The 12,319-nt window shown below is 46.1% G+C and overlaps 1 protein-coding gene across 2 annotated transcripts in view; it reads left to right on the top strand.

The window, feature by feature from the left end:
- Window positions 1–1,470: 1,470 nt before the first annotated feature.
- MAMLD1 (mastermind like domain containing 1) overlaps window positions 1,471–12,319 on the top strand; it is an 82,085-nt gene continuing 71,236 nt past the window's right edge. Inside the window, exon 1 of one of the 2 annotated variants that reach the window (XM_032123875.1) lies at window positions 1,471–1,784. In XM_032123875.1, the coding sequence (XP_031979766.1) occupies window positions 1,731–1,784 (54 nt within the window). In that variant the 5' untranslated portion in view covers window positions 1,471–1,730. The remainder of the gene's footprint in view (window positions 1,785–12,319) is intronic. The other variant, XM_032123874.1, reaches the window with a different exon arrangement.

Genomic DNA, 12,319 nt, shown 5'->3' with positions numbered 1-12,319 from the left:
CCAGCAAACCCAAACATCAGATGTTGATGCAACCTCCTTAGACACTGAAGCCTTTTGAGATCTGGCCCTCAGAGGCTGTAGAATTCAGGGTGTTTACACCCACAAAAGTTTATTATTTTTGTGCTTCTTTATTTTCAGTTGACAAAACAGATCAAAATAATTTTAAATAATATAGGAGGCAAAAGCACTAGAAAAGCAAACCAATAAGTTTCCAAACAATGCAAACTGAAATACCACAAACACTGCTCAGGAAAGCGGGCCCATTGTTACAGCTCTCACGGGCAAGCCAGAGGCTTCAGCGAAGCTGGAAACCAATGTTTCTCTGTTGATTAACTGATATTGCCAATATTTATTAGCTCAGGGTACAAAGATTGATTTGGAGGTCTATAAGTTTACTCCAAGTTGAAGGTGATTGCTCTCTGGAAAACTTTCAGGAAAGCAAGGCCAGATTCTGGCTCCACTTTTATGTATTTGGTTACAGTAAAGGGGTTGTATTCAAATAACTTTCTTCCTAATTTTACAGAACATAATTTACTAATATCACTATTTCAGGAATGATTTTAAAAACTAGACATTTTCTTACAAATGCTACTAAGTCTTCCACACCTCATCCATTTAGTCAATGTACTGGGACAGGGTTTCTAGCACCTCCAATCTATCAGGACAGGAGTGACAATTGTAGTGATTTAGCAAGGTAATAAAATTAAATTATACCAGCAATTATTTGCGGACCCAGTGTGCTCTTCTAGCTGCCTGCAGCTTGCTCTTCCCAGTTCTTTCTCAACAGTCCAAGAGGAGGTCTGAATAGGTTCTCAGCTTTCAGCTGATGGTCTATCAAAATTAGTATTCAGGGGTTGCAGCTTGTAGCAAGCACATTTATAGTCATATGAGAAGTGCGTGGCTTTATGGGAGCTCTCTATTTGGAATTGTGTCTGTCTTCAAAAAGACATGTACGTAGCACAAAAGATGAAAATGAAACAACTCTGCTGTTTCCTTCTTGCTAACCTGGGTTCACCTGTGTGAGATGAGTTTAACCCTTTTGTGTTAAGAGTGCTTAATATCATATGCCATAAAGGGACAGGAAACTACACTGTAAGAATAACTCAAACCTTTACACTTCATGCTTTGGGCTCTCTTTTCAGTGATTTGAGCACTTTGATTGGAAGGAAAAATAAATCTATTAATTGCCAGTAGCTTTCTGACCTATCCAACTTTGTACTAAATGAACTTGAAGCTCTACAAGGAAGGTGCTAAACATTCTAAGCAGCTATTTGTGTGTTAAAATTTTGGCTGTAGGCTGGTTAATTTTCGCCTTCATGAACGGAGAAAAAAAAAAATTAAATCCTTGGATCTGTGAGGTGTCCAGTTTCTGTAGAGAAGAAAGTGTTACTTCCCCTTTAAGCCTGGAGCCGTTCGTGTGTGTGAGTGTGCGGTCTGTGTGTGTGTGTGTGTGTGTGTGTGTGTCTCCTCCTCTTTGAGTGACACAGCACTTAGATATGCCTATCAGTAACTTAAACCCCACAAACTCCACCTTCTAAGTGAGGAAGCTGTGGGTTGATGGAAATGTAGTGAGCAGATCGAGACAGACAGTGAATCATTAGCAAACTGCAACGCCAGGATGAACTTGTCTGGAACCTAAAAGGAGAAAACAGGCTGCGAGTCCTCTGCGGCGCTGGGTTTGCTCGATACAGCCAAAGTGGATCTAAAAGCCGGTTGATCCCCAGTCCAAGATGCTGCTGGTTTCCCAGCGGGTAGAAGCACCACGGATGGAGCCACATATTCCAGTAAGTAGCATTTGAAATCGATATGGGCTGAGGAAGTAGGAGCTGGTTTAAAAGGACTTAAACACCCTCGGAACAGTTGCTCGCCGGGCTCGGCACGGTCGCAGCCAGGCTGGAAAGTTTGCAGGGGCGGTTCAAGAAAGTGCCCACCTTGGGCTCGTTCTGCCCGCGGGTCCCGTGTGCCGGGGCCGCCGGAGGGAAGGGGACAGAAACTTGAGGGGGGAATTTCGCCCTCCGTTATGGTCAGAGCTGAGGTCGGACCACGGAGAGGAGGGCAGGAGGGAGAGGGTCCGTGGGCTTTAAAATGGTGGTGAAGAAGGTGATTTGCGGTGCGGTGCGGTGCGGTCCCGGGCACGGCGGCGGGGCAGCCAGTGCGCGGCAGCGGGGGACGCTCCGTGGGTTTCTGTGTCATTGCTCGGGTGGTGACGCGCTGGGCTGCGGGAAGAGGCGGTGGATGCTGCGGGAAGAGGCGGTGGATGCTGTCGGGGGCGAGCGGGAGCGGGGACCCACCGGTGCGCCCGGCGCCGCCAGCCCGCGGGCTCCCGTGTCAGTGCGGCCGGGCCGGCTCAGCCATCGTCCGGGGATTTCCAGCTAAACTTGGATCAGACAGGCAGGGGAGGATAAACCCGTCATCGCCCGGGGACTCCGCCGGGAGGGTGTCACGCGTGGAGGGGCTAGTGCTGGTCCCTCTAGTATCATTTTTTTAATAACTCCTGGTATTTGTGTTGGCAGCCGCGTGCCGGGTTATTTTGGGAGCCTGAAGCGCACGTTCGATAGGCAGGATTGTGAACAAAAGGCTCGGCCGAGCCCCGAAGGAGCCCTGGGTTATTCCTGCCGGGAGCGTGGAGCGCGGCGCTGAGCCCCGAGCTGCGGGCGCGCGTGTGCGGGAACAGCCCCGAGTGCGGGCGCTGCTGCCGGCGCGGCGCCTTCGCCGCTCGCTGCCGGACCGTCCGTGTGTTCGGAACAGAACGCGTGAACAAAACGCATGCTGACTCACGCTTTAAACTGTTTTGGTTTCTTATGCTATGATTAAGATCGGGGTTCAGAGCAATGGCAGGGTAAACACGGCGCTTGCTGGCTCGGTCCCATGTCCCCCCCCCAGGCAGGGGCTGCCCCTCTCCCCCGTCAATAGCCGGTCCCTCCTCCCGGTCCCTCCTCCGACGCCTCTCCTGGCCTGTTGCTCGGCCCGGAGGAGCGCCGGGGCCGGGGGCACCGCGGCTTTTGTTCATCTTTGGTTGGAGGGGGGTTGTCACCAGGGTGACTCGGAGGGATCCCGGGGAGAACGGCCGTTTCTGGGAAGAAAACGGGCTTTGATTTCCTTTCACACCGCCCCCCCTCCGCCCCCCCCCCCCCCCCCCCCCCCCCCCCCGGAACAATAAATTAAAAGGCCGCTTTTGTTTTCCACGGTGCTCCCGGCGGGGGGGCGGCGGAGCCCGGGGCCGGGGAGCGGGGCGGGAGGCGCCGCGGAGCCGCGGCCGGCGCGATCGGGCGGGCAGGTCCCCGGTGCGGTGTGCGGGGGACGCGCGGCCGCCTCTCCTCGTCCCGTCGGAAGCCGATAAACCCTGCGAGCACCGGCCGCTTGCAGGGAGCCTCCTGGAAGAGCCTTCCTCCTCCTCCTCCTCGTCCTCGTCCTCCTCCTCGGACAGCGGGGGGCACCCCGCGGTGCCTCCCCCGCCCCGCCAGCGCGGAGATTAACTGCGTCTGGCCCCTTCCGCGGGCCGGGGGCGGAGGCGCCGGGCTCCCCCCCCGCCGCCGTGCGGCCGCCCCGGCTGGGCCGGAGGGCGGGCTGTGGGAGAGCCGGGAGGGCGGAACGCTCCCCCGGTTATATAACGCGAGTCTTCCCCTACTTAGCCCCGTAATCCCCGGGTAATGCCTAATGCCGGTGCCACGGGGGGCTGGGGGGCAGGGGGTGGCTGCTGCTCCCGGAGCTCCCCCTCTGGGCCGAGCTGATGGGGAAATAAAGCTGCTGATGTGCAAGATGGACCATATGGTGCCTCCGGGAGACAGGGAGCCGGAACGGCCTTGAACCTGCCGGTCCCGGCAGCAGGGTGCTGTTCCCCGCCCCGGGCTCCCCCCGGCGCACCGGCATCCCCGGGTCAGTGGGGCCCCGCCACCCCCACACCGGGCTGCCCGGGACGTGCCCCGTGTGTTCCCGGGGAGGAGCTGCGTGCCGGGGGAACGGCGGTGGCAAAGGCACTGGTAGTGCCCGGGGGGGAACCCTCCCCTCGGGGAGAGGGGGGAAGCCCCCGCGCAAGGTGGGCTCTTCCCTGCGGCCGCGCTCGCCGAGTGAAAGGCAGCGAGAGCAGTTTGAGTAAGTTACACGCGAGCACCTAAAAAAGCAGCGATCTAGTGCTGGCACTGCCCATTTTCAGTTCTCTCTCCCTACCATATGTTTAGAAGAGAGAAAAAAAATGTAGTTTGGGAAGGATGCTTTCAGCTGAAGGAGGAGGTGGGCTGGGGGACGAGGTACAAGGAAATTCCATGTTAGGAAAGCATTAGCAGGGGGTGACTTCTAATGTTTTCCTGCCACTGACGTTGACAGTGACACACATGTGTGGGTTGATATTGGAACGTCACAGAGTTTTTAAACTCAACCAGGAAATAGTCTGTTGCTCAGGGATAAAAAACCAAATAGTCTGTACTGTAAGCCAGGTAACATGCAGTTAACAGCCCTCGAGTGAGTGAAAAGCTGTTCAATGTTCACAATTGAGCAGCTCAATTTAATTCAGCTTTTTATTTTCAGAGGTTTGGGGGTTTTTTTCTCTTTATTTCGCATGGTTTTTCAACTCTATTTTTAGTCCTTTTAAGTAATACTTCAAAATCAGAAAAACACATATTGACAGGGCTTTGCTTCTGGTCCCTTGTAACTAAGTATTTTGAACTGTAAAGTGTCTTGGATTTTTTTAGAGCTAAAATAGTTGTTAGAGGGTTTGGAGAGGGAATGGTAATTAAAAGAGGCAGTTATATTTTTAAAAACTTCTTTTGTATGACTTCCTCTTAACACAGGCAGCAGTGTTTAATAAATACAATGGGTTTGGTTTTGGTTTTTTACTGGGCCTGTTGTAAATGTTACAGTGTGGTAGCATTTGGAGATTTAAAATGGGATTAGGGAGCTCTTGTGCTAGATGATTTCTGAACGTGCAGGAAGATTTACTGGAAGAGTTCATGATCCCAGGTGTCAGGCTGACACTCTTGCCCTGACTTAAGTGGTCACTAACCTGCCTGGGTGTGACTGTAGGACAAGAATTGACCTATGAATGGGCTTCATGAGAGAGACAAAAGTTAGGGAGGCAGAAAGAAGCACAAGGGCAAGAATAACAGCAAGTAAAATCCTTAAGTCGTCCTGTAGGTTAAGTACAGTGCAACTCACTGGTTCCCAGTCATTTAATCAATAAATGTTCTATGTCACTTGCTACTCTGATGAAAGTCGCCTTAAAATAACTTTTATGAGTACATAGCCATAGGAAAGTGAAGTAAATCTTGTAGAAGCTGTGACAAATGGGTTTATCCAAACTGGGGGATGGAGTAGTAGAAGGTTGAGTTCCTGAAATAGGGAAAGGGGCAGAATCCCCAGGTTTTCATTGTTCCCTGATGCTGGCTGTGTCAGTGTTTTTCAGCATTTAGGCGAAGGTGACTATAAGTTACGATTCATTAGTAATTGGTATGATCTCCAAATAAAGATAGCTAAATCAGTTTAAATGGTGCTGGCACCTCTCCAAGGGGCCCTCTTTATATCTGACACATTTGCTGCAAACTTCTTTGAGGAACAATTAATATTGTACACTGCTGTATCATCCTCTGTGGGAAAAGCAGTGGTGTAACTCACTATGAACGCTTTCTACCTGATGTTCCAGTTTGACTTGCTATGTTTAAAAAAACAAAAGAAAACATTCTGAACTGAAGGAAACAGAAGACACGCCAAGGCTTTGCGTTGAACTGTTTTATATCAATATTGATTTTTTAAGGGGGTTTGTGTTATAAAGAGGGAGCTTTTATCCCCCTGAGCTCTTTGGCAATTATCTTCCTGCCATAAATGTTGATACGCACATAATGGATGTAACTAAAAAATCTCCTTATCCCAGCAGAAAAGGCTGACTGTTTGTTGGAGCAGAGAGAATGCTGAGAGTGTGAATAGACAAACCCATATGTCGCTGGTGAGAGAGATAAATGATGGACGAACAGGAGTTGGTTACTATGGATCAGCACAATAAACCAATTCCCATCATACACCTCTCTTAATAATATACCAGTCTCAATGCCATTGACGGGTAACCTAGGTAGCACCAGTCAACTGTAAGTTTTTCAACTGTTCTTTTATACATCTCAAAGAGCAGTTGGGACATTTCTAATTTTTTCAGATGTTGAGTGCTAAAATTATGCGAACTTCTTTCCTTGCCAGTAATTTTGAAGGGGAACTTTAAAGCACGGCTGTAAAATGCCAAATGTGCACGATACCAGTGTGTGCTTGTAGTAAGTTTTGTGTTGTGCACCCATAAAGGGGGTACCCTTGAAAGGGCAATCACTGAACAGATATGTGAAGAAACTGGTTGGGTGTTTAGTACTACCCTCATTAGGGTTGTTTCAGGATTGGACTGGCTTTTGGAAAATAGTGGAATATTGTTTTAAGTGAAAATAGAAATAGAATAATGCTGTTTAATTTTAAAAAAACAGCCCTGTAGAACAGGCAGTGATCAGTACCACAGTAGTAACTTTCTGTAACCCATTTCAGGGCTGCCAGCAGCTGAAGAGAAACTTTGCAAACAGTCTGCACTTGTATCACGGTCTCTTTCCCTTGTTCTGTATTATTACTGCTAGTGCTTTGCACAAAAAAATTGAAGTCTTTGTCATTTAGAGACTTCACTTTATGTCCTTGTCTTCTGGTAGATATTTTCATTGCAGTTGCTATGGACTGGCCTGTTAGCCCTGTTCACAGTGAAAATATATTTCAGGGTGACAGCATAAGCAGGGCTTGTGGCTCTTAGGATGTGATTCCATGGTTTTAGAAGTCACCAGTTGCACTACCAGAGAGCAGTGCAGTCAGACAGGGATAACTTGCAAATGCAAATTAGTTTGAAGGAGTGCTTATTTCTCTTGGGAGCCTTTCTCACTGTATTTTTAATTTTTTTTAATAGAGGAAAAAGTATTACCAAGTCATTACTTTCTTTTAAGAAGAAAATACTTATTTTGTGCAACATTTACTTACCAAGTTGCAGTAGCTCTTTCAGAGCTGTTTGCCTTGGTGTGCACCCTGGGCGAACTGCAAGGTGTTTGTTGTGTTGGGTGGTAGGAGAGTACACCCAGCTTTCACCTTTCAGAGCCCAGCCTAGCAGTCCTTTTTCATTTTGCAGTGGATGAGGTTCAGATTTGATCCGAGAATTATGGGCTCAAGGATCAGGCCCTTGAGTACGGACAGGGGATTGTTGTGTGCCCCCACCCTGCTCACTCTCACCTGATGGGGAAAGTGAAATGGACACAAAGCAAGGCTCAGTGTATTGTCTCTGATGGATGAATTTTACCTGGCTCGTTGCTCCTGTGGAGAACCAGTTGTGCCCAAAGGGAAGAGCAGAGGAAAGAGCTGTGGGTTTCCTTCCTCCCCTCCCTACTTACTAGCCAGCTGGACTGGCTGGGGGACACATGCTGTGCCCAGGGAGTGTGTGGCTGGAGGCTGTATCCGTGGGGCCAGTGGAGAGCCAGTGGGGCCCAGGCGTGGGAGATGCAGCGGGATGCAGGATTTCATATGGGCCTTTACTCGGAGCGCAGCCTCATCGCTACAATGAGCCATTGATAAGCGCTGACCTGATTAAAGGGCTGCTGCTCACGGGAGGCTGGGGTGTGCCCCGGGCCTCTGGCAGGGGCTGCTGGGCTGCCCAGAAGTCCTCTTTGGGAATGGGTGACCAGGCTGAGGAGAGGGAGACAAGAATTCACTGTGATGCCCTGTCCAGAGGAAGGTGTCATATTGTGACTTGTTGAGATCCATGCTGCTTTTCCCTGCAAGGAACTTGGCAGTTTTATTGATAAAGGAGTGTTACATAAGTACCCCATCAGGCATGTCCTAATTTGTTAATAATTGATGATCTGGGTAGTACAGAAATGCTGGTGGTGTTAATGCGCTCCCACATGGATCTGCAATCGCTGCAGGCCCCCTGCTTGACTTTTAATTTAATTGTAATAAAGGCATTTTGCTTTCTTTCCATTTGGTTTTGGTTTTGGTTTTTTTACTTACTGGGTGATCCCGCTGCAGGTGCCTGTCGTGCCTTCTCATTTGGTCAGGGACAGCTGGGTGCTCAGCCTGGTGCAGACAGGATCAAGGTTCCCTCTGCAGGGCCGGGTGTTACCAGTGGGAGTGTGTCACCCCACGTCTGGCAACCTCTTGAGTGGCAGCAGCATTAGCCCAGGGACAAGCCTGTTCCTTGCGCCTTCCACCTTTGAAGGGGAGATATCAGTCTCGTGGGAATGGAGGCAGTGGCACCTCTGCAATTCCTGCACCAGGATTTGCCAGCGCAGGAACCAGGATGCTTCTCGCACAGCATAGAACAGGTGCCCTTCAGTTACCCCCTTGTTGATAGCAGGCGGTGTTTGCATGGATTTAATACCGGGCTACTTTCATGTGCCACAGCTAGAGAGATTGGAAAAAACATCTACCTCTGCTGACAACACACAAAAGAAATACTTGCTGCATATCACCATCATGATCTGGCTGCCTCTTACTTCTTGCATGGTTTTTCTTTTCTGTGTAAGTTTCTTTTTCTCTAGAATTAAGTACCTCAAAATCCTGAGCAGGTTTGGGAGTTACACATACCCCAGACCTACCTACTTATTGCTTTCAGAGTAACCCAGCACGTTTACTCTGTTGAGGGCAATGAAACCCATTACCTGCATTAAAATCTGAAGCAGCGAGGTAACTTTCTAGTTATGTTGTGAAATATAATGCCATTGTTCGCTTTTATTAACGTCTTGAGGTGGATTACACGGTGGTTAGAAGCCTGTTCTGCTGGGCAAAAGACTGTCTGTAATTTCAAGTGGTTGATCCTGATCAGGCAGTTCGAGCAGCTGCAGCAACAATCCCTTGGAGCTCTAAATCACATTTGTCACAAGATCTGCCTGGTAGTATTGGCTGCTCCAAGACTTACTCCGACTTCTCAGCATTCCACCCCTTTGGTTGGATCGCAGCGGTGAGGGACTTGCCAATCTTCCCTGTTCTTTGTGCCTAATTCTGAAAGACTGGCAAGCTTTATGCTCTGTTTTCTGAAGAGGGCCCAGCTTTCCTAAGCTGCCTGTCTGTCAGGGATTAATTTAACCTCTAATTACTACATTTTCTTCACAGTTTGCTGCACATGAGCGTGTTATAACAAAAGCACAAAGAAGTATGTCATTTTATTTAGCCACTACTCTGAAATTAATTTAGGGGGTACAGAGTCAGATCTGCCACACTTGGTGTTAAAATAATTGTGCTGGTATTAGAATTAAAGTACATAATCTTGTTGTTTCTAATGATACAACAGTACTAGTGTAAATAGTGTTGTTAACTCATTAGTTATAGCCACAATAATAGAACTGATATCTACTTACCGAGAAATACTCAAATAAGCATCACAGCAAAAATTTCCCCCAAATAATTCATGGTTTCCTCAAAATAATGGCATGGTTTCTACTTGATTGCCATCTGACATTTTGGTTTAGGATTACATATCTAAGTGTAGTTTGTTGTTTTTTCTCAAAAGGTCTGCCAAATCGCAATAAACAAACATTTATGATGGCTTGGGCTTCTTCCAGCCTGGATAATGATTTTTGATTTTTGATGATTTTTGATTTTTTTTGTTTTTAACATGCGGCTTCATGGGAACAGTACAAAAGGCCGTATGTCCTCTTGTCCCTGCTCACAGTGACGTCAGCAGTGCCACAGTTCGCACTGAGAGCAGACTCCTCTCTTGAAGGGAGTGAGTCCACTCCTGTTACGAAACATGGGATGACTTTCTTCTTTTCCAGTTCTGTGATATTTACAACAAAGGTGTTGGTTGTTCTTTTTCTTTTGGAAAGGTTAGGCTTGGGAAATGCAGCCTATCTCCAGTTTAAGTAAATGTAGCTAAAATGTGGCTAAAAGTTGTTGTTGTTACATCAGAAGTGTGCAGTAGCTGTCTTGGCATCCTGTGCTGTGTTCATCAACTATAAGCCAGGCTTGTTAAAATGACTTTGAAAGTGTAATTTCTTATGTAAGGCTGGACCTGAAAAATCATTGGTTATGTACTGATAGTTTATTTCTAATGGAAACAGAAGACTGGTTGTATATTTTTGTGTTGTGCATTTGAGTTACAAAGCATGGGCTCAACTCAGTAATTCTCCTTCAGTAAAAACTGTAGGTGCATTTGATGGGAAACTTCCCCTAAAGATTCTCCAAGGTCAGGTAGGACACAGTTAAAGAGTCACATCTTGTATTTCCTTTCTCAAAAGGAGAATTAATGTGGCTTCGTTATCCAGGTTTGTGACAACAGTGACACAAGATTGCCAAAAAGACTAATGGGAGGAGAGTGATGATTGATTCTCTTTACAGTAGTAGAACAGATTATTTCTCTGAATTCTTTCTTCAGTTCTCTCAATTCCCAAACTGTAACCAGTTACTGTAATTATTTACTCTAATTACTTCCAATCTACAAGTAAATCGAACATAAATTAAGATCGACTGATGTGAGGGACGGGGTGGTTCAGTGAGCTGACAGTCAGGTTTGGAGACGCTCTCACTGGTCAGAGTTCCACAGGAGGGTTTGACAGCTCTGTGGAGCAAGTGGGGTTTTTTGTGGATATGAGTTTTCATATAGCAAGCCAAGGCTGAGTAATGCTTATTCTAATTTCAAAGTTGTCAACATTTTTTTGCAAAGGGCCTGAATATCTGTATGTATCTATTGCTGGAGGCAATTTTCAGAGTAAATAGTTCCTAGGTTCTTACTTGTTCATTGTAAAATGGGAATGATGGTGCTTTACCTTTACCTTCACACTAAGTATCCTTAACTAGTTAAATAGTTTATAAATCACCAGTACGTGTTAGCAGCTGAGTTCTTTAGGGTCCTTTCAAATAGTTGGAAATTATATTCAAAATAAAGGCAGTTATATACTACTGTAAGCCCCCCTCAGTGTAAACAACAGTTTTATTTCTTTGCTTTGGCTGTAATGCCAACTCAGGTGGATACTTTTATTTTTCCCCCCGATATGACATTATAGTATCTTTCTTTTTGCTGAAACTTCAGAATTTCATGTAAGGGTCTTATTTAAAGACAAAAATGACATCTACCCTCAGGCATGTATTTTAATGCTTCATTCTCTGTCATGGGTCTTCATAGGTTTAAGCTTTCAGCAAAGGTAAGAAAGTCAATATTTTACAAAGACATTTCTAACAGTTCCACACACAACAGAAGCTTTCTCCCCATACATTAGTATGTAACCTTTAGTATGTAAACATTTGCATTAGTTTAAGAATAATTATGTATCACTTATTTCATGTGGTTATCAGGATGGATACTGAGTATAATTTCACTTTGCTTTGACTAGTTACTTAAAAACTTACTAGGATTTTCACAAGTCCAAGTTTATATAAGGAAATAATTGCTGAATGTATCTGATACTTCAGTAACCCAGTAGGTCATGCTGGTGGTTGGGTACTTCAAAGGACTTCACTTTTTCTGTTACCTTAACTTACTTATTTTCTTAATTAATTGTGTTGATTTAAATAAAGTCACAGAGACTGAGAAAAACCCAAGTTTATACAATCTTCTCGTCAGAAAAACAGGCAAAAGGTTTTGATCTCTGACTGTCAAATGGTGACTCATTAAAAAGGAATTTTCGTTCCTCCCTTTTCAAAGGGTTACTCACTACCAAGCAGTAAATATCTAGTTTGATGCTACTGCATTGAAATGCCTGACATTGTTGGTGCATTAAGCCCAAACTCTGTAAGACTGTTTGTTCACAGGCTTCATGAATTTTTTTGTTTGTTTTTCTCTATTAAAGAAATCCATTGGGGGATTTTCTTCAAGCTTTACCCTGTCAGTTTGAGTACTGACTTTGTTTGGATTTTAATAACAGAGGACCCTGTCCATACTTTAAGCAGTGGGTCATTCAAATTATTTTTAAAAACACATGACCAAGCAAGCACTAATTTCTTTCTAATTTTGCATTGGGTAACATTAGACAAGGACGTTGGAATTTGTCTAAAACAAAAAAATTCTCTTTGTCCTCCACATCAAGGGTTGTGTGCTAAGCATGTTCTAATACTGCATTGCATAAAGCTGAAAATAAATTGTACAGAAGACACACAGACAGAATCCAGCCCAAGGCATGCCCTTTTTCTCCATTTCCATATTAATCTTGGCTCTCTGAGCCATCTCTTTTGTCTTCCTGTTCTTACCTATTCTACACATTTGATGGAAGGGCACAAACGCATGTTTGAATCTTCCATCTCCTCTTCTTAGGTATGGATTAGTTGGTTTGAATTTAAATAGCATTGGAAAGGTGTTTTCTTGGTTGCAGCAACACTTGTGTTTGACTTGAAG

This window comes from Corvus moneduloides, chromosome 14, assembly GCF_009650955.1.
Source record: "Corvus moneduloides isolate bCorMon1 chromosome 14, bCorMon1.pri, whole genome shotgun sequence".
Classification (NCBI taxonomy): domain Eukaryota; kingdom Metazoa; phylum Chordata; class Aves; order Passeriformes; family Corvidae; genus Corvus; species Corvus moneduloides.
This window is presented reverse-complemented; position numbering and strand designations above follow the sequence as displayed.